The sequence below is a fragment of the Oncorhynchus masou genome, chromosome 3 (assembly GCF_036934945.1).
Source record: "Oncorhynchus masou masou isolate Uvic2021 chromosome 3, UVic_Omas_1.1, whole genome shotgun sequence".
Taxonomy (NCBI): domain Eukaryota; kingdom Metazoa; phylum Chordata; class Actinopteri; order Salmoniformes; family Salmonidae; genus Oncorhynchus; species Oncorhynchus masou.
In genome coordinates, this window is record NC_088214.1 from 30,204,020 (window position 1) to 30,226,455 (window position 22,436).

At 41.3% G+C, this 22,436-nt stretch overlaps 1 protein-coding gene across 1 annotated transcript; it reads left to right on the forward strand.

The window, feature by feature from the left end:
* The first annotated feature begins 4,510 nt into the window (after positions 1 to 4,510).
* Positions 4,511 to 21,036, forward strand: LOC135514313 (laminin subunit gamma-2-like). The gene is made up of 22 exons (XM_064937705.1): positions 4,511 to 4,749; positions 6,117 to 6,290; positions 6,495 to 6,615; positions 6,815 to 6,939; positions 7,032 to 7,163; positions 9,800 to 9,989; positions 12,187 to 12,299; positions 12,564 to 12,779; positions 13,042 to 13,218; positions 13,404 to 13,619; positions 13,767 to 13,903; positions 14,908 to 15,064; positions 15,320 to 15,525; positions 15,669 to 15,748; positions 15,840 to 15,977; positions 16,121 to 16,265; positions 16,726 to 16,872; positions 17,124 to 17,238; positions 19,275 to 19,471; positions 19,720 to 19,881; positions 20,069 to 20,168; positions 20,367 to 21,036. Exons 1-22 carry the CDS (start codon positions 4,623 to 4,625, stop codon positions 20,618 to 20,620), a joined length of 3,429 nt encoding a protein of 1,142 aa, XP_064793777.1. The 5' UTR covers positions 4,511 to 4,622; the 3' UTR covers positions 20,621 to 21,036.
* The last annotated feature ends 1,400 nt before the right edge of the window (positions 21,037 to 22,436 follow it).

Genomic DNA, 22,436 nt, shown 5'->3' on the forward strand with positions numbered 1-22,436 from the left:
ACATGGAGAATTGTATACATCAGAATTTTTTTTGACGAATGAAGACTTGTTAAGTGCTGTAGTTCAGCGTTTTGACCTGTCCCACCGTACACCCTCTGTGACTTCTAGGCAGATTTTAACCCAAACACTTCTCCAAGTTTTCACCATCATTGTAAAGCACTAGTTATTGTTTTGCTTTAACAACGTAATTTCTAAAGATTATTTAATGTGATAAGTGATTTTCATTTTAAGGTTAAAATAGCGTAACTATTCCTTTTGAAAATATATATATAAAACATTGAATGTCAAAGCAGGTGAGCAGGTTTGACTCATCTGGCCATTTTTTACATTGTGAAAAACTGAGTGGGTTGAGCATATCACATCAACCCTGTTACCCAGAGATAGACACTCTAGAAATGGTTAAAAAATATATTTTTGATGAATTTTGCATTCAATTGCATCTCCTTGTTGCACAAGCTTAAAATGAATGGCTGATTTAAGATCAAGTTGTCAACCATGTTACTTTATTTTGAACTTAATAGGCATTATGGTCATTTTTTATTTAACCTCTTTAGATGGGAAAACTTGTTTTTTACTAAGTTGAACATGTGCTCTTTATGACAATGTTCAAATTATGTGAACTCAAGTTTGTTTTCACTAAGTTACACTGAAAAGACACTTAATTGGCAGAACAACCCAGTTATGTTATGGTTGGATTTTCTGCCTTGTCTATTGATTGTGAAACACTGTTTTATAAAGTATTATTAATTAAATGATCATCTTGAAAGTACATTAAAATAAATTAAATATGCATCTCAGCAACTGTTATGCACAAAACTATGAACTTTGAAATAATTCTTATAGATGCCACAATGTTTCTTAACTGCAGTGAAACATGCCAGTGTATTCTCAAAATGAGATGCAACACTTATTTTCAGCTGCTGCATTCATGATCCCAAAAAAGGATTCAGAAAAAATCCCCTCGTTCACCCTCCAAATTAGTTAAGCAGCCAGATCTAGACTGCAAATGTTCAGAAGTGTATTAGAAAAGTACATCGGTTACATTATTTCCTCTGAATTTCAATGTTGGGTTCACCGTATTGGTTTGTCACGTGACCCGGAAGCTGAGAGTGGCGAGAGTGTGCTTCTCTGTTTTATACTTTTTAAGACACATTTAATTGAAGTGTTTTAGTTTGGAACAATGATGTTTGTGCTGCTGTTAATACACTGTGTTAGCTGGATCCTGGAAATAACGTTAGCAGACTAGCCCCGGGTAGTTCCGACTAGCTAGGTTACTGGGCTGTCACTGGCAAAGCTGTTGGCTCAAGTAGCCGGGACCGCTATTTCTGACTCGATTATAAGCATGTCAGATTCAATTATTTCTGGTACCATCCCCAGGGTCTGGAGAGATACTCCTCCTTCACATACTACCCCTTCACAAAGGTTTCACAAAATAATGATTGCCCCATTTTCAAACTCTTGCCTAAGCAAAAATGGTCCTTCGTTGATTCTTAACTTAGATCCCATTCTTAACTTAGATCCTAACTACGAAATGTATTCTAAATGTTCACCAGTCATGTTACAAGCAGAAACATTGTGCGGCCCTTTTTATTGACCTGTCTAAAGTTTTGGATCACTCATTATTTATTCAGATGCTTCCGTCAATTGACCTGGACCAGGCTGCATGTAGCTGGTTTGAAAAATGATTTAAAGGACAGAACACTGTGTATTTACTCAAGGTATTAAGTCATGTTTTCTGGACATGACAAAGGGTGTCCCACAGGGATCGATTCTTGGTCCAGTTCTTTTCACTATTTACATAAACCAATATTGTTAATCTGTTAAATAAATATATATATACTTTCACCTGTATGCAGATGACACTGTGGTGTATGCTATTGCCCCACAGCTGACCAGGCTCTGTCAGAGCTTCAATTTTCCATTATTTGTTGAACTGAAATGGGTATAGTACTTACATTTTTACGTGATTTGGAAAATCAGTATCTGCTTATTTGTGCATATGCACGTTGGATGGTGCCCTCATCGATCGTGTCCTTGCTTATGAATATCTGGGCATCTGAATTGATAAAAAGCTATCTTTCAAAAAGCATGTTGATGAATTAGTTAAGAAATTAAAAATTAAAATAGACTTTTATAGGAACAGGTCCTGTCTTTTGTTAAATTTTGGAAGACAAATAATTCAGTCAACATTCATTCTGGTTATTGACTATGGCAATATTGTCTATATGAATGCCGCTGTCACTGTATTGAAGCCATTGGACACAGTTTAGCGCATTTCGCATCATTGAATTGACACAGTCTTAATGTGTCACTGCACAGATAAGAAACGTCTAACTGCTTTCTTGTATGTGTCGTCTACATGTTTTCCTGTACATACAGCAAATCACCGCCATAGAGCTTCTGCGTGTTTGTGTGTCTATGAGCTGAGGGTGTGGTGTTGGCAGGGGCCTGTGCGTGTCGGGAATGGTGTGGCTTTTAGGGCGCGGTTGTGTCTGTGTGTGAGTATGAGTGTGTGTGTGTATGACTTGCATACACTGTGTCAGACAATGACATAAGGGTGTGGCAGCCATTTGCAAACAGTACTAAACTCATAGCCCTTAGGCACCTTTTTTCACTTATCAGAGATCTACTCATCGCTGATGGATGTGTCTATTGCTGTTTGTCTGGCCACACGTCTGATACCAAGGGTATGGCTATGGAACAATGAGAGATACATTCAATGAATCTCTACAGTATTTCAATCATGGGAAACTTTTTTCCAAGGAGGCAAAAGAAAAATATCAGATTGAATGAACAGGTGACTAAAAAAGTTGCCTTGTAAATGTAACAAATATGATTAAATACTGTATACAGTATGATGTGAAGTTAGTTTTGAATTTGTCTTTCAGTTGTTTCACCTGGAACTGACTCGTTCCTTTTTGTCGTGTTATTAGGTGTAATTGTTTTACAGAGTTTTCCCCAACCAAAGCCAAACAATACTGTCATATGCTCAGACACAAAGTGGGTGAATCATTCTCATTGTGGATTGGTAAATAAGCTGCCAACCATTTGAGGAGATGGGAAAGGCTATTATTACTTCAGGGAATGTTGTCTCTCCAAAGTGCTGTTGCTCAGGAACATATTCAGGTTTCCAAATAAAACAGACCCTCGCAGATTATAGACATTGGATTTAACAGTTCCCACATCTCTGTTATAAAATAGATTTTCTGACCTCAATGGGACTTCCTGGATTTTAAAAAACAATCAAGTTGAGCCATTTATGGAAAACCATTAAACACATTATTGAAGAAAAATACAGGTTCAACTGTTGGTTTGTAGTAGGTGCCTCATGTTTGATTTAAGCAAACAGGCCCAAGGAGGTGTGGTATATTGGCCATGTACCACAAATAACAGCCCTTACCGTGGTATATTGGCCATATACCACAAATAACAGCCCTTAGCCGTGGTATATTGGCCTTATACCACAAATAACAGCCCTTAGCCGTGGTATATTGGCCATATACCACAAAGAACAGCCCTTAGCCGTGGTATATTGGCCATATACCACAAAGAACAGCCCTTAGCTGTGGTATATTGGCCATATACCACAAAGAACAGCCCTTAGCTGTGGTATATTGGCCATATACCACAACGAACAGCCCTGAGCTGTGGTATATTGGCCATGTACCACAAATAACAGCCCTTACCGTGGTATATTGGCCATATACCACAAATAACAGCCCTTAGCCGTGGTATATTGGCCATATACCACAAAGAACAGCCCTTAGCTGTGGTATATTGGCCATATACCACAAAGAACAGCCCTTAGCCGTGGTATATTGGCCATATACCACAAAGAACAGCCCTTAGCCGTGGTATATTGGCCATATACCACAAAGAACAGCCCTTAGCCGTGGTATATTGGCCATATACCACAAACTCCAGAGGTGCCTTATTGCTATTATCTACAGGTTATCAACTTAAATAAAACAGTAATCAAGTATTTTTGTGTCATATCTGTGGTATATTGCCTGATATACACATGGCTGAAATGCTCTATCAGCATCCAGGACCCAAGCAACCCGGTTTATAATTTGTTATATAGCAGCTTTCACAGGTTCTTTCTCAGGATGTTCTTGGCTACTCAAGTTGCAATCATCAGCAGAACAATACCAAACCCTTCATAATAATTGGCAACAACCTATGTCAGATATGTTGGTTTGAGATGATTAGTAATTATGCTTTTGCTGAAAAGGTGAAGATACACAAAAGCGTTGATTCACATTCTGACATTGTCTTACAGAGTGTCTACTGAATTGTAAAGCGGACGTAAAAATGGATTTACAAACCCTGAGTGAGTGACTGTGTCTGTTTCATGCTGCATCAAACAACGCTCCCCTTTATTCACGTCCTGACAATTTCCACAATAGCGACACAGAGCCAGCCATTTCCTGTGAGAGAGTGAGCCCGGCCAGTGTGTTGGCTCTGAATCACAAGTGAGTAACCTTCCAGCTGGGAGACTGTGCCCGACGTGTCACAGCCTGCCACAGAGGAGGTGTTATAAAAGAAGCTCACCTGGGTGTCTTGGGCAGAAGCATCAGGTGTAGTCGGCCTGATAAGCCCATTAGTTTGATTCTACTTATATGAGACTATTGATGTACTTCATTCCTATTAGAGTTTCTGCGACCATGAAGAGCAGTTGGATACTTCTGTGTGGACTTTCTCTTTGTACCTGGTTGTCTGTCCAAGGAACCTACAGCTATGGAGGATGTGAGTGTTTACTACCTTTTTATCTTTCTTCTCTGCTGGCTTTGAATAATATAATATTGAATTGTAAAAAAAATCCTTAAATAGGTTGTTGCTTTCGAGTTGTGGGGACATGCATTTAGAATTATTTGACTTCTTTCATACTCAGACGATAGGTGGTACCCTACAAAACACTATTGTAGCTAATCGGCCTACCTGCAGCATTTGTTGTATTCCTATATACCTGTATTTGTATATTCTGCCTCTGTAACTTTAGCAGTAGATATCAAAATGGCACATTTCCTCTAATGATATTTAATACAGGTAAGCATTTAGGAGAAAGGGGTTTGTGTTTATAAGTAACATGATAATACTACAGAGCCTCTATAGTCTATGAAGGTCTCACAGTAGATATTTATGTGAAAGTGGATATGTTTATTTGTGGTACTCTCGGCGAAGAGAGTAAATCATCAACACTTTCTGATGTTACTTACTCTGTGGTGAGGTGATAAGGTGGGGCAGATATAGGTATTAAGTCCTGGAGCTGCTGAGCTAAGTGTCGTTAATCCTTTGGGCAACCATATCGACCTGGAGGCACTGAATCACTGCATTGCTGATGACTCTGTCCCTAAAGGCGTCCTATTCCCTATGTTGTGCACTACTATGGGCCCTGCCCAATAGTAGTGCACTAAATAGGAATAGGGTGCCATTTGGGATGCAGACAATGACTCATGTGGTAATGGGTAAAGTCTATCGCCTCTTAGGGCATGACGGCTTTAGGTTCTGAGCTCTGTGTACCTTTCTATAATACCTAATCGACAAAAACAGCTACATGCAGCAGCCTGTCATTACCACAGGAACGCCTCAAAGTTATCATTTAGTGTGTGAAATGAGAACTTGATATCCTCAGGATAGCTTATGCTCGGGAACATGGTTGTCAAATATGTGTGGCGGTATGGGTTTGCTATGATGATACAAACCATTACCGTCTCAAACAAACAGATATTTGCTTGATTGCAAACATGGTGTTGGCCACAGTGGGAGTAATTAATATTATTGTGAGAATCTCTCATTTCTCATCACTTGGGAATAAGGTTTTATGAGATCTGGGCCTCTGACAGTAGTTTACATCACTGTGAGAAAAGACTGAGGCTGTGCTACTGCCAACCCCTCCTTAGATTGTATAAAGATGGTGGCCTACATAATAATACAATTCCCCATTTTATGTGACTGTCAAAGTGCAATAGCTAACTCTTCACGGTGTTCAAGATACTTTATGAGGGGGGAAACTGCTTATCCCACAGGCTGATAAATATTCTCAAATGATTGTTTTTATGATTCTATACACAGTGCTCACAAATGTCCGAACAATGTGTATGTCACCCCTGTAGCAGACATCTGTAAATGCAATGGAAAGTCACGTTATTGCCTGCCTGACTCTGGGGGCCTCCATTGTGTGGACTGCCAAGACAACACTGAGGGAAGGCATTGTGAGAGGTGCAAGGAGGGGTTCCACCACCAGAGGGCAGGAGACAGGTGTCTGCCGTGTAACTGCAGCCGTATAGGTGAGTGAACAGAACAGGAGGGAACATGGAATGATAACAATACCTGGGCCCATGTTCAAAAGTGTCTGCTGATCTAGGAACAGTTTCATCTTTTCGATCATAATGAGTAAGATTACATGGAACAGATCCCAGTTCGGCACTCCTATTCTGAGACTCTTTATGAATACGCCACCTGATGTTTTGTGTCTATGTGGTTTCTTCCAGGTTCTGTAGGATCACACTGTGACAGTAGAGGACATTGCAGCTGTAGAGTGGGAGCACAAGGGGATAAATGTGACCGATGCCCCAATGGAACACCTATCAGCTCAAATGGCTGTGCTAACAGGTAAAATACATTTGACATTTCCTTACATTGTAATGTTTAGTAAGTACAAGAATGGAATTATAAAGGGCATAAAATGAAAGGACTGAGAGGACTACAGAAGGATCTGCTGTATTGCCTTGCCTTTCATTATTGAATTTTAGAATAAAGATGGACTAATTATTGACTAATTCAAATGTGTGTTCATGTTTTTCTTATGCAGTGGTCAGCTCACTGACAACTCAGTGACTGCTCAATCTCTACCTTGCTTTTGCTATGGACACTCGACCCAGTGCTCCCCAGCAAAGGGCTACTCAGTCCACACAATCATCTCAACATTCGACAATGGTAAGTTAACTCTTGATCAGAACATAAAATAAACACCTGAAATATATTTCATTTTAAGTTATTTAAATGGGTGTGAATCTTCTGTTTTTCAGGGCCTGAGGGTTGGCGAGCGGCCACAGCTCATGGTGTGACCCCATCCCAAGTCCACTTCCGCTGGTCCCCCACTCACAAAGACGTTGAGGTCATCTCCAAAGACATCATGCCTGCTTACCTCTATGCCCCTGGTGAGTGCTGCTTTCCCTGCTCCCTGCTTTCAGCTCTTAGTCCTGACTTCTGTACCCTCTTAGTTTTGGAGAAACTTGACCTTTCGTTCCAACAAAAATCTAACAAAAATATATATACAAAAGTATGTGGACAACCCTTCAAATTGGGGCGGCAGGGTAGCCTAGTGGTTAGAGCGTTGGACTAGTAACCGAAAGGTTGTGAGTTCAAACCCCCGAGCTGACAAGGTACAAATCTGTCGTTCTGCACTTGAACAGGCAGTAAACCCACTGTTCCCAGGCCGTCATTGAAAATAAGAATTTGTTCTTAACTGACTTGCCTGGTTAAATAAAGGTTAAAAAAAAAAAAAAAATTGTGGATTTGGATATTTCAGCCACACCTGTTGCTGATAGGTGTATAGAATCGAGCACACAGCCATGCAATTTCCATAGACAAACATTGGCAGTAGAATGGCATTACTGAAAGAGCTCAGTGACTTTCAACATAGCACTGTCATAGGATGTCACCTTTCCAACAAGTCAATTAGGCAAATGTCTGCCCTGCTAGAGCCACCCTAGGCAACTATAAGTGCTGATATTGTGAAGTGGAAAAGTCTAGGCGCAACAACAACTCAGCTGCGAAGTGGTAGAACACAAGCTCACAAATAGAAACCGCCATGCGCTGAAGCCAGTAGCATGTAAAAAAATCTTCTGTCCTCGGTTGCAACACTCCCTTCCCGAGTTCTGAACTGCCTCTGGAAGCAAAGTGCCTCTGGAAGCAATGTCAGCACAAAAACTGTTCGTCAGGTTGCTTAATGAAATAGGTTTCCATGGCCGAGCAGCCGCGCTCAAGCCTAAGATCACCATGCGCAATGCCAAGCGTCGGCTGGAGTGGTGCTCGCCACCATTGGACACTGGAGCAGTGGAAATGCTTTCTCTGGAGTGATGAATCCCACTTCATCATCTGACAGTCCGACGGACAAATCTGGGTTTGGCGCATCCCAGGAGAACGCTACCTGCCCCAATGCATATTGCCAAATGTAAAGTTTGGTGGATGAAGAATAATAGTCTTGGGCTGTTTATCATGGTTTGGGCTAGGCCTCTTAGTTCCAGTGAAGGGAAATCTTAACACTACAGCATTCCAATTACATTTTAGACGTTTCTGTGCTTCCAACTTTGTGGAAACAATCTGATGCAGCCCATTCGTGTTTCAGCATGACAATGCCCCCGTGCACAGAGCAAGGTCCATACAGAAATGGTTTGTCGAGATCGGTATTGAAGAACTTGTCTGGGCTGCACAGAGTCCTCAACCCCATCAAACACCTTTGGGATGAATTGGAACGCCGACTGCAAACCAGACCTAATCGCCCAACATCAGTGCCCAACCTCACTTATGCTCCTGTGGCTGAATGAAAGCAATGTTCCAACATCTAGTGGAAAGCCTTCCCAGAAGAGTGGAGGCTGTTTTAGCAGCAATGTTCCAACATCTAGTGGAAAGCCTTCCCAGAAGAGTGGAGGCTGTTATAGCAGCAATGTTCCAACATCTAGTGGAAAGCCTTCCCAGAAGAGTGGAGGCTGTTATAGCAGCAATGTTCCAACATCTAGTGGAAAGCCTTCCCAGAAGAGTGGAGGCTGTTATAACAGCTAAGGGGGGACAAACTCCATATAAATGATTTTTAAATGAGATGTTTTGGTCATGTAGTGTATATGTTACATCACATGCTTCCACAATAATAACCCCCTAGAGTCGATGTCTGCGCCCCCACGGAAATCAAATTAGCATAATACAAAAATCCCCATAAGAATCTGTCAATTTAAGCTGGAGATATATATTTTTGGCATTGCATGCGTCTCAATTCAACGCATCCACCAATGTCCTACTTCTGCATCTGCGGTGAAAGATGACCATCAGACCATGAGACATCCCAAAAATGTGTCTGCTCACAAAATCATCTGTAACGTTAGAACGGTTCAGCCTACAAACCATTATGACCCCTGTATGGAAAGATGAGACTCCCATGAACATGATGGTGTTCTCAGTTTTGCTAAAACCCCCACAAGCATCTTGGGACTCGTGTGAAGTCGGTACAGCCGATCTGCCAATTTCTGTCTGAAAACCTACACACTAATATGACCCCTCTGTGGAAAGGTATGATTCTCACAAATACGTACATGTTGGTTGATTTGCTCTCGGAAGCCCACAGGCCTCACAAGACTCATCTGAAGTTCCCCTAGTACCAGTTGGAAACATTTATGGAAGCATATGGAAGCATATATAGAGACTGTTTAGTGGAATAAATAGAGGGTTAAATACAAATGTTTCCTGATCTTTCTTATATCTCTCAGTAATTGGACGGACACTTCAGAATAAACTTCCTTTTCATTATTGGGGGGGACAATCTGTTCCATGTTCCATGTAGTGAATCTGTCATTCAATGCGTTTGTATGTGCTAATAGCAGTAAAGCCAAGTAACATGTTTAATCAGATACATTTTTTTATATATATTTAAGACAAGGGGTCTTAAAACTCTAAATCAAATAGCTAAATGGTCCCCCTCCAGCTTAGACAGGGCATGGACTGTAATGGGTTTTAAGTCCCCATTCATCAATTATTATGTTTCTAAAATGATCTTGATCTTGTTCTATTTTGTGATGGCTAGACTCTTACCTGGGCAACCAGGAGCTGAGCTACGGTCAGAACCTATCCTTCTCCCTGAGGCTGGACCGAGGGGTTCGCCACCCGTCCACGGCCGATGTGGTGCTGGAGGGATCTGGGCTGAGAGTGGCAGCTTCCCTGGGAGACCTGAGGACCATCGTCCCCTGTGGACAGAAGATCACCTACACATTCAGGTGGGAATCAGGCAGAGCATGGTAGTAGACAGATAAGCCTGATACTAGCATTAAGCAACACGTGAAGTTATGAATAGTTCCTCCAGAAAGTATTCAACATTCCTTCACTTTTTTCACATTTTGTTGTGTTACAAAGTGGGATTTAAAATGGATTGAATTATCTTTTGTTTTGCCCAACGATCTAATCAAAGTACGCTGTAATATCAACGTTTTTTTCCATTGTTTTTTTAATTCATGGAAAATTAAACACTAATATATCTTGATTAGATAAGCATTCAAGCCCCTGAGTCAATACATGTTACAATCACCTTTGGCAGCGATTACAGCTGTGAGTCTGGGAAAGTCTCTAAGAGATTGATTTAACACCTGAACTGTACAATATTTGCACATTATTCTTTTAAGAAATTGTCAAGCTCTGTCAAGTTGGTTGTTGATCATTGCTAGACAGCCATTTTCAAGTCTTGCCATAGATTTTCAAGCTGATTTAAGTCAAAACTGTTACTACGCCACTCAGGAACATTCAATGTCATCTTGGCAAGCAACTCCAGTGTATATTTGGTCTTGTGTTTTAGGTTATTGTCCTTCTGAAAAGTGAATTCATCTCCCAGTGTCTGAACCAGGTTTTCCTCTAGGATTTTGCCTGTACTTAGCTCTTTTCTGTTTATTTTTATCAAACAAAAACTCTCTATCCCTTGCCGATGACAAGCATACCCAATACATGATACAACCACCATTCTTGAAAATATGAAGAGTGGTACTCCGTGATATGTTGTGTTGGATTTGCCCCAAATATAACTCTTTATTTTCAGGACAAAAAAGTTAATTTCTTTGCCACATTTTTTGCAGTATTACTTTAGCACCTTATTGCAAACAGGCTGCATGTTTTGGAATATTTGAATTTTGTACAGGCTTCCTTCTTTTCACTCTGTCAATTCGATTAGTATTGTGGAGTAACTACAATGTTGTTAATCCATCCTCAGTTTTCTCCTATCACAGCCATTAAACTGTAACTCTTTTAAAAATCACCATTGGCCTCATGGTGAAATCACTGAGCGGCTTCCTTCCTCTCCGGCAACTGATTTAGGAAGGGCACCTGTATCTGCTTAGTGACTGTGTGCATTGATACACCATCCAAAGTGTCAAATTAATAACTGCATCATGCTCAAAGGTATATTCAATGTCTGTTTTTTTTTGTTTTATCCAACTAGGTGCCCTTCTTTGCAAACCATAGGAAAAACTCAATGGTCTTTGTGGTTGAATCTGTGCTTGAAAGTCACTGCTTGACTTACGGACGTTACAGTGGTGTGTGTGGGATACAGAGATGAGGTAGTCATTTAAAAAGCATGTTAAACACTACAGTATTAACGCACACACACCGAGTCCATGCATCTTATTATGTGACCTGTTAAGCATATTCTTACTCCTGCACTTATGTAGGCTTGCCATAACAAAAGCGTTGAATACTTATTGACTGAAGACATTTCAGCTGTTCATAAAAAATAAAAAAATTGATAAACATTTCAAAAAAACTAAAATCCACTTTAACATTATGGGCTATTATGTGTAGATCAGTGACACTCAAAATGTAACTCAACAAAATGTGAAAAAAAAGTCAAGTTGTGTACAACACACAGCTATGCAGGTACCAAGTGTACAGACTGATAGGAAGCAGTCCATCTCAGGGCAGATACAAACATAATTTGATCTGCAGGAGATAAGAATGCAGGTGTGAATAGTGAGATGGATGCCAAAGATAACAATTGAGAAACACATTATAGACCATTTCACATTGTGAATGTGGAGTGTGAAGGGGTCAATGTTTTTCTCACACTGATTGAATGTTAAAAGCTTGATAACAGCTAGTAAGCCAGAGGGTCATCTGCTTGCCTGATTCAAATTGATTACAATTAAGGGGAAATGGCTCGTTGCCACGCAGCTTATCTCTAATTGGTCAAATCCAATCCTGTCTCACAACAAACTGCACCATCGTGACCATAAAAGTAGCCTAATACAGTAACACCACTGGTTTTTGCTTCCATCAAAATACATGTTTCCATATTTATTCTCGTATTCATGATAAGCAAAATATACAGTGTAACGATGAATAATTACAATAGCTACAATGTAATTACAACAATAACCACAGTAGTAAGGACATGGTGGTGTAAACATTGCATGCTGTGTCTTTCATTCTCAGACTGGATGAGCAACGGAGCAGTAAATGGAGGCCCCTCCTGTCATCTTTCCAGTTTCAAAAACTCCTCCAGAATCTGACTGCCATCAAAATCCGTGGGACATTTGGGGAAAATGGTAAGTGTTTATTTTTGTATGACTCAGACTATGAGATTGGTTATTGTTTTGCATAAACAGATCCTTAGAGTCATTCCTTGGTCATAAAAATAAGTGCTTTGGAACAGTTTTATATCGAGTTTATTTCAGTATTTGTATTTTTATTATGTAATCTTTCTAAATCAATTGTCAAAAATGACACTGGAACACATCCTCAACACATTGCCTTCTCTTCATCTCTTGTCAATCCCTCAATTAAGCTCAATACCTTATTGTCCTTTGCAGGGCGCGGTTACCTTGACAATGTACGTATGGAGTCAGCACGTCAGGGGGCCGGTACCCCTGCTGCCTGGGTCCAGAACTGTAACTGCCCAGTGGGATACGAGGGACAGTTCTGTGAGAGGTGTGCGTCAGGGTATAAGAGAAGTTCTCCGAGCAAAGGTCCATACAGCTCCTGTGAGCCCTGCAGCTGTCGAGGAGGAAGCTGTGACTCTGAAACAGGTTGGTGACGTTTTAACTTTGTCCAAGTGTTACTGTATGTTTGTGTTAATATATTTTGTATTGTCGCTATTAATGACGAGATTTGGTTGATTTTCATCAGGACAAACCTCCTTTTGCAATATGCCATTTCCTGGGTAGAAGTTCAAATCAATGCTTGAAATACAATGTTCATATAAAATGAAAATAATGTAATGCAGGACAAATCATGTCTTGTTGAAAGTGTGTGTGTGTGTGTCTGATTTTGTGTTGTGCCATTCCACAGGCGATTGCTACTCTGCAGATGAGAACCCTGGTCGCCAGACCTGCCAGCTGGGGTATTATAATGACCCTGCCCAGCCACGGTCCTGTCTGAAATGTCCCTGTCCCAATGGAGCTGCCTGCTCTGTGAGCCCAGGAACCGTGAAGGTCAAGTGTGACCTCTGTCCACCTGGCACCACTGGTGAGTCACTGTCACAAATCGTCAAAGTAGTGCACTATATAGGGAATAGGATGTAATTTGGGACACAGTCACTGACCATGGCTGTTAGATGGGATAGAGTACTAGGGCATTCATCATTCAATGTCAGCTATTTGCATATTTGATATTTCATATTGTACCTCTTCCTCCCTCCCCACTCTCAATAGGCTCACTTTGCGACACCTGCCAGGATGGTTTCTATGGCAATCCCTTGGGGGAAAATGGCGTCCAGAGGCCTTGTCGGCGCTGCCAGTGCAACGGTGTCAGTAGCTGTGACCCGCAGACAGGGGAGTGCCTGAAATGTCTGAATCATACCACTGGCTTCGTCTGTGAGAGCTGTCTGGATGGATATCACCACAGCATGCCATCAGAGGCATGCAAACGTACGGACAGCACCTTGTTTGCTCCCCATATCCAGCTCTTTCACACGTAGACACGAGGCACATAGCTCCTCCTTTAGATTCTAACAGTCAAATATTGTCTGTAATTTTATATACATTTTAACAACTGTTTTTCCTTTTGCGTTCTAGCTTGTGGCTGCAATTCCCAGGGTTCTCTGTACAACAAATGCGGTGACCAGGGCCAGTGTTCATGCAGAGAAGGCTTTGAGGGTCTGAAGTGCCAGCGTTCTGCGTGTCCCTCCTGCTTCAACCCTGTGAAGACCAAGGTAAAAATCCACTGGGATTATTTGATCAATGTCTTCTTTTTCCATTCAGGTCCAACATGTCATTGTGCTCTCTCCAATTATTAAATGGCAGCACAGTATGCAACCCAAATGGCACTCTATTCCCTATATACAGACCTCGATCAAAAGTAGTACACTAGGCTATACTGTATAGGGAATAGGATTCCTTTTGAGATGCGGACACAATACCTGGACCAGAAATAAGGCTACTGGCTGTGGTATTTGTTCTGGCTTCACTGTGCTCACATTGTCGCTGATTCAACATCCTTAAAGCTTAGTGGGAAAGAACGAAAGAATAGCTGTACAAGGATTTTGTTACGAGAGGAAGAGGTTTAGAGTGTCTTCATACAAGTTGTGATCTGGCATTAGTATTTTTGCAAGAACATTTCTTCCATCAGGTCCTCTCAGTAAATATACTGCCTCTACCTGGGAGGGGAAAGTACTTGACAGGTAAATGTTTGTGTGGAGTGTGTTCTCTCTGGCATTGCCTACGCATCCTGTGAACTAAGATGAATGGCACCCAATTCCATATACTGTATAGTGCACTAATGTCCACCAGAACCCAAGGGTCCTTGTCAAAAGTAGTGCACTAAATAGGGAACAGGGTGACATTTGGGGTGCTCCCTCCCCTCAGGCTGTAGTGTGGGAGGAGGAATTGAAAGGAGGAGTTGAAGTTGAAGTATTGAAACACAACAGTTAACCTATGAAATTATTTATCTTTCATAATGAATACCTTTGAGGGTTTGAATCTACTGCTCCATCTCACACTTTGCCTCCAATTACATATTCTGAATGTACTATGTCGGCCTACAGTAAAGTATTGCAGAGGTAAGGTTTTTGTTAACCTTTAATTAATCTCGCCAATCTAGACCAAAATATTGTGTGAGTGCTGGCCTCCAGCCAGCTATCTTTTCATCTATCACCAGAGAATAACCTTTCATAAGCTTTATTTAAGCTTTCCTATCCCATTGGGTCATGTGTCACAGGTGGAGGGGTACACTCGTAAACTGCAGGAGATAGAAACTCTGTTTACGGGTACGGAGAGTGGCAGTCTCCCAGTGAACGACGCCCAGATGGAGAGAGCCATCAGAGCAGCAGAGGACATAGTCACAGACCTGCAGAGAAATGCACAGACACTCTCTGGTAAGTATTTTATAATAGTTATACATCCTAGATACTTAAAGAATCAGAGGATCAGTCATTTTCTAATTAATCAACATATGTCAATACCATTCAGGATGGTTACCAGGCTTCTGAAACATGGTGAGGCACCGTCCATGCACTGTGTCTCTGTCACACCCGAATGCATCTCACATTCAGTTTGTGAAGCTTTCGGTTTATAAGTGAAGTGCAAAGATTTCATGTTGGTGACTTGTCTTGTTTTGTTCTATGGAATAGAATCCGAGAAAGACTTACAGGCCCGGCTCTCAGACATCAGTACAACCCAGCTGAGTGAAGGCAGAGACATCCAGGTGATCTCCAACACCATCAACAACATAAAGCTGCAGGACCAGAGGTACCAACGACAGGTCTCTGATATCCAGACACTCATTCATGATGTGCGGCGCAAACTAGAAGAGGCCAGACTCAACATCAAACAAGCTGTGAGTTATATAGTAGTACAGTGGTATTCTACTTTTTATCACTGATGTCATCAAATGAGGAGAGAGTAAGGAGATATGAATATGTCAATGTATGCGTAGTAGCGATCTGTTTCATTCCTCTTTACCTTCCACCCCGATGTTAGGAATTCCCTTTAAGTGATGCAGAAGTGGACACAGACAGCCTCTCTACTCTGGTTCAGAGAGCAACAGGCCTGGCTGACAAGTGAGTACTGCACCCCTCCATGTCCCATTCATACAGACTGGAAAATCCCATGCCGTGCTAAGGATGACTCTATGTTGTAACTGTTTATTAGACATCAGAGCAAAGCGGCGACAGTGGAGAAGACAGCAAACAGTGCTCTTGCAGAGTCAGAGAAGTCCCTGGCACTCATGAGAACTGTCATGACAGGGGAAAACAAGATCAGAGAGCTTATCGGTGACCTCAAAACCAAGTAAGAAACTCATGTCAATCTCCTGTGAAAATACAGACGATATGACCTCTAAGACCAGCCATGTAATGTTCTGCATAATAACATCATCGATGAACCGTTGTTGTTATATTGATATTAGTTATATTTGGTTTTCCTCTGGTCAGGTATGATAAGAACTCAGCCCAGGTGAAGGCCATGGAGAGCCTGGCCACTCGCCTAAGCAGCTCTGCCCAAGATGAGAGCAGGATGGCGGCTGACACCCTGGAGCAGATAGCCTCTCTCGAGCTGAACATCCCTGGTCCTCTCAAGGTATTGAGCAGAACAGGCCTCTCAGCAGGCTCTTTTCTCTGATCTCTATTTGGTGACTGCTCTCAGGTCAAGTCTTCTGAGATATCTTAAAAATCATAATAGGCAAATATTGATAGATATACAGTGTCTCCGTCCTGGAAATGAGGGAGAGAAGGATCCCCCCACAATGTGCTTGTGTCCTAGAGAGCTGAAAAAAAGCATTCAATTTCAACACCGTTCATTATGAAATCATTGTGTCTAACCATTGGCAACTAAACCTGTCTCATGGCATGTTTGTAAAGCTTGCTAATTTACATGTAAACATAACAAAGCAATTAACAATCGAGGACATGAGTCAGCAAAAAATGCAAAGAGGGGGAGGAGATCTAATTAAAACCTGACTGGTGAGGAATCTAGTGCGTATGTAATTACACTTGCACAACGCGCTGAGTCTGAATGAGCTCCTGTTTTCTGGCAAAAGGACATTGACAGTGTGGCGGCTAAATTGGATGGCCTGAGTGAACAGGTGGAGGAAAACCTCAAAGAGTACCAGGCGCTACAAGAGGAGACCCAAGAGGACAAGGCTGCAGTAGAGGACCTCCTGGCCCTGGGGAAGGCAGCTCAACAGGTACACTTGAGGCCTTTCACTATTCACTCATCAGCTTTCAGAAAACGTTCTGTGTAGGATTGGTAGTATATCATATCTCATATTCCAACTTCAAAAGTTTCTGAGAAATACTTTCCTGCGACGTGTGAAATTCACTGATAGATTATCCAACTGAAGTATTTCAATAGTGTATAATTAGCTAATGACGTCACTAACCCTTATAAATGGTAATAACTGGCACGATGTTGATTGTTGGTATTTCTCTCGTACAGGAAAATTACCAGCTCCTTGCTAGAGCGAATGCAGCGAAGGCTGACACAGAACTGGCCCTGAAGGCCATCACAGACAACATTGATGGGGTGGATGATGCACTGGAGATGCTCAGAGGTATAACTTTCACATTTCAATAGGTCTTATTCCAAGCACAGTAGAAATATGAATAAACTATCGGCATATTATATGACAAGGCCGGCCCACATATTAGAAAGGCACAGACACACAGAAACCGTAATTATATCTGAGATATATACAGTGCCTTGCGAAAGTATTCGGCTCCCTTGAACTTTGCGACCTTTTGCCACATTTCAGGCTTCAAACATAAAGATATAAAACTGTATTTTTTTGTGAAGAATCAACAACAAGTGGGACACAATCATGAAGTGGAACGACATTTATTGGATATTTCAAACTTTTTTAACAAATCAAAAACTGAAAAATTGGGCGTGCAAAATTATTCAGCCCCCTTAAGTTAATACTTTGTAGCGCCACCTTTTGCTGCAATTACAGCTGTAAGTCGCTTGGGGTATGTCTCTATCAGTTTTGAGAGACTGAAATTTTTTCCCATTCCTCCTTGCAAAACAGCTCGAGCTCAGTGAGGTTGGATGGAGAGCATTTGTGAACAGCAGTTTTCAGTTCTTTCCACAGATTCTCGATTGGATTCAGGTCTGGACTTTGACTTGGCCATTCTAACACCTGGATATGTTTATTTTTGAACCATTTCATCGTAGATTTTGCTTTATGTTTTGGATCATTGTCCTGTTGGAAGACAAATCTCCGTCCCAGTCTCAGGTCTTTTGCAGACTCCATCAGGTTTTCTTCCAGAATGGTCCTGTATTTGGCTCCATCCATCTTCCCATCAATTTTAACCATCTTCCCTGTCCCTGCTGAAGAAAAGCAGGCCCAAACCATGATGCTGCCACCGCCATGTTTGACAGTGGGGATAGTGTGTTCAGGGTGATGAGCTGTGTTGCTTTTACGCCAAACATAACGTTTTGCATTGTTGCCAAAAAGTTCAATTTTGGTTTCATCTGACCAGAGCACCTTCTTCCACATGTTTGGTGTGTCTCCCAGGTGGCTTGTGGCAAACTTTAAACGACACTTTTTATGGATATCTTTAAGAAATGGCTTTCTTCTTGCCACTCTTCCATAAAGGCCAGATTTGTGCAATATACGACTGATTGTTGTCCTATGGACAGAGTCTCCCACCTCAGCTGTAGATCTCTGCAGTTCATCCAGAGTGATCATGGGCCTCTTGGCTGCATCTCTGATCAGCCTTCTCCTTGTATGAGCTGAAAGTTTAGAGGGACAGCCAGGTCTTGGTAGACTTGCAGTGGTCTGATACTCCTTCCATTTCAATAGTATTGCTTGCACAGTGCTCCTTGGGATGTTTAAAGCTTGGGAAATCCTTTTGTATCCAAATCCGGCTTTAAACTTCTTCACAACAGTATCTCAGACCTGCCTGGTGTGTTCCTTGTTCTTCATGATGCTCTCTGAGCTTTTAACGGACCTCTGAGACTATTACAGTGCAGGTGCATTTATACAGAGACTTGATTACACACAGGTGGATTGTATTTATCATTATTAGTCATTTAGGTCAACATTGGATCATTCAGAGATCCTCACTGAACTTCTGGAGAGAGTTTGCTGCACTGAAAGTAAAGGGGCTGAATAATTTTGCACGCCCAATTTTTCCGTTTTTGATTTGTTAAAAAAGTTTGAAATATCCAATAAATGTCGTTCCACTTCATGATTGTGTCTCACTTGTTGTTGATTCTTCACAAAAAAATACAGTTTTATATCTTTATGTTTGAAGCCTGAAATGTGGCAAAAGGTCGCAAAGTTCAAGGGGGCCGAATACTTTCGCAAGGCACTGTATTTCTCAGTTGAATCAATAATGACGTTCAACAGTACTACAGGCAGTTACAGCAGGTGTAAGTTAATCAGTAACATTTTATTGTGTGTCCTTTGCACCGAATACAGCGATTCTCTCATCTAAAAAGCACATATTTATTGCGTAGTATCTAGAACATAGCAAATACATTTAAAACTGTATAACAAAAAAAAGACATCTCGATACTGATACACTACAGATAAACCTGCCAGAAAAGACCGATGGTGATGTCTAAATCTCTTGTATCCTACAGGGTTTGACGGCCAGATCAGCAAGAACAAGGCTTTGGCAGACGAGGCCATAAAGAGACTCCCTGGCATAAATGCCACCATTCAGCAAGCTGTTGGCAACAACTCAGAGACCGTATTCATCATAGACAGTGTGTCTGATGACTACAATGATGCACTGGGCACATTCAGCAGGCTGGAAGCTGTGGTCTCTCGACTGGAGGTACCCTAACTAACAGACTCCTTCCTTTCAATGGGAATATCCGACTGGGGTTCATATGCTAATCCACAGCTTGTGCATTTAGCTCGAGTCTCTAGAAGGAAAATGTCTGTTGGAAAACAATGAGGTTAATGTTTCGAGTCACTTATGCTCATGAGCCCATTCAATTCCAGACATGACCTATTCACAACCGAAATACTCGCATGGAAACTTCAAAATGAGCTCATTTGACTGTTTCTTGTTGTCCACAGGGAATGTCCGGCTCTTTACCAGTAGCTCCCTCTGATCTACTGAAGGACGCCACCAAGCTGAAAGGGGACGTGCAGGACCTGAAGACCCAGGCGGTAGCCACTGTTTCCAAAGTGGCGGCGGAGAGGGCCAATGCTGAGGGACAGAGAGACAAAGCTGCAGTGGTCCGTTTTAGTGTGATGCCCTCAGATATGATGTTATACCTTAACAAACATGTGTCAATATAACGGATTCATGTGAAACACTCCGTAACACAACTCCAGCACACACAAATGGTTCTTAAAATAAATACATTTTTCTAAATGAATGGTCTGTAATATTTATAATGCTTTGTAATGTCCTTTCCCTCAGGCTTTAATGGGAGGAATGGGTGCCTACGTCAACGCCAAGCACACTAGAGATGCTGTGGGAGAAACACTCCTGGTCATCAATAACCTCCTGAGCATGATTGGTAAATTCCCCCAACAACTACAATCAGCAAACTCAAACAAAACAAAACCACTTGTGTTTTGTCTAATTTCACTCACCGTCTTATCTTCATATTAATGTCATAAAAACACATATTTATGACATTATGATTTAAGCTGGTGCTGACCATTGGTCTTCTCCTCTCCTCTCCACCCTTCCCCCTCCTCTCCTTTCCTAACAGGTAAGCCAGGCAGTGTGGACGAGGAGAGGCTCGGTGAGTTGGAGCAGTCCATCTCCAGTGCTCGTGACCAGGTCAACCAGCAGCTCCGGCCTCGGCTTCAGGACCTGGAGGAGAAGGAGGCCGGCCAGAGGGCCAGGTTGTCTGGCCTCAACCTAGATATTGATATGATCCTGGATGACATCAGGAACCTGGAGGACATCCACGCCAACATCCCTAAGGGCTGCTTCAACACCCCACCAATTGAGAAACCTTAATCACCCCTATTCAAAGATCTAATGTTCCGTCCCAAATGGCACCCTATTTCCTATGTAGTGCTTAAGGGCCCAAAGGGCTCTGGTCAAAAGGTAGTGCACTATATAGGGAGAAGGGCTCCATTTGGGGATCCATTTGGGATGCCTAATTGTTTGGAAAATAACTCTGAATGTGTTATGGTATTACGTGTTTTTACGTGTGAGAAAAATGTGTGTTAAACTAAATGTATTTATAACTGTCTGCAAAAAAATGTTTTCTGTGAAGTTTCAGACTCAAGAGAAGCAATATTTTCAGTGATCTGGGAAGTGTTGAAAACAATGTATTTTCTGTTGTATTCTGTAAAATAAACTGCAATATTTATTCATTTCTTAACAATACAAACCTGGTGCCACTTAATGCAACACAAACAAATTGAATGAATGTCAATTAACATGAATGTGTTTCATGTGTCCTTCATTTGCTCTTCAACTGAGGGACTTACTAACAATGTAAGCAACTACAAAATATATATTGTTACACACTTGATTTATTATGGAGGTATTAATAAACTTAGAGTAGATGTTATATTGTGTCAGTCCACAGTTGAAGACGAGAAAATACAAATAATTTCTAACCCAGCGCATATTACATAGGATTCCCCCAAAAATCATTTTCAGGACTCCTATCCAAATAAATCAATGAACAGAATAAAATCAAACATCTCTTGATATTATATCTATAACTCATCTAAACCCACTCAGCTTGAATTAAAGCCGCAGGTTCTATGAAACCTTCTCTGAGACTATAGTATAGTAAAATCAGTCCATATGAACTAGGACCACGACAATGCTTGTTTTTCGTATCAGATTCCCCCACCACATCTAGTTGATCGAAACCAGTCTTTGAAGAACACAAAGTAACTGATGTTGTGTATGTAAGGTGTATCCTGCTGAGATGTGTTTGATAGAAAGACTCAAGGGATGCATGAATAAAGACCATCGACTTGAAGGGATATTGGGACCCAGTTCAGTTTGTACATAAAGTATTACATTTGAAGCACACATAAAGAAGCAGTGTTGTGATTCTGGAGCATCTTACACAGTGTACTACTCATAGTATGTTTTGTAATCAGCTATGAAACTAGCAGACAGATTAGTCTATAAAATAACATTACTTGCATCCTTTCTATAGCCTCCTACTGTTTATACTGGACTCTAAGTTCATTCTCAAATCAACCAGTCCTTCTGATCTCCATTCCACCCCTCAGATGTCCACAGACTAACCCGTCTTTCCCAGTACACTACCATTTGACTACCATTTCCTTTTGCAATACATCCTTCTATTTTACTGTGATGTCTTACTAAGAGTCTTGAACCTCTCTATTTGTACCATTTCTACCACGATTGCCCTCAAATGAAATACTTCAGCTAAGCATATAATCATATTTCCCATTGATTGATTGTGGTCTATCAGATCTCCGAACAGTACTGTTTGTAGGGGCATCTGAACACAGACATTATGACTCAGCAACCACTCCTGGACCTGACTCCAAAAGCGAGCCAGCGAAGCACAGCGCAAAAATAACTGATCTATTGATTCTATTTCTTGGTTGCAGTCTGCACAAGGCTGACTGTTCAATGCCCCTTATAGTGAACATGATTTTTGTGCCAAGAATGTTATATAATAGTTTAAATGGAAAAGAACACATTGTGTCAAGTGTTGTTTTATATATCAGTTCATAAACCCGATGCCGTGGTATTGAAACATCAAAAATCTGTTCCCAACTATCTTGAATTCTATGCGGTTATAGATGTCAAACCTCTCAAGCTTAAATAAAAC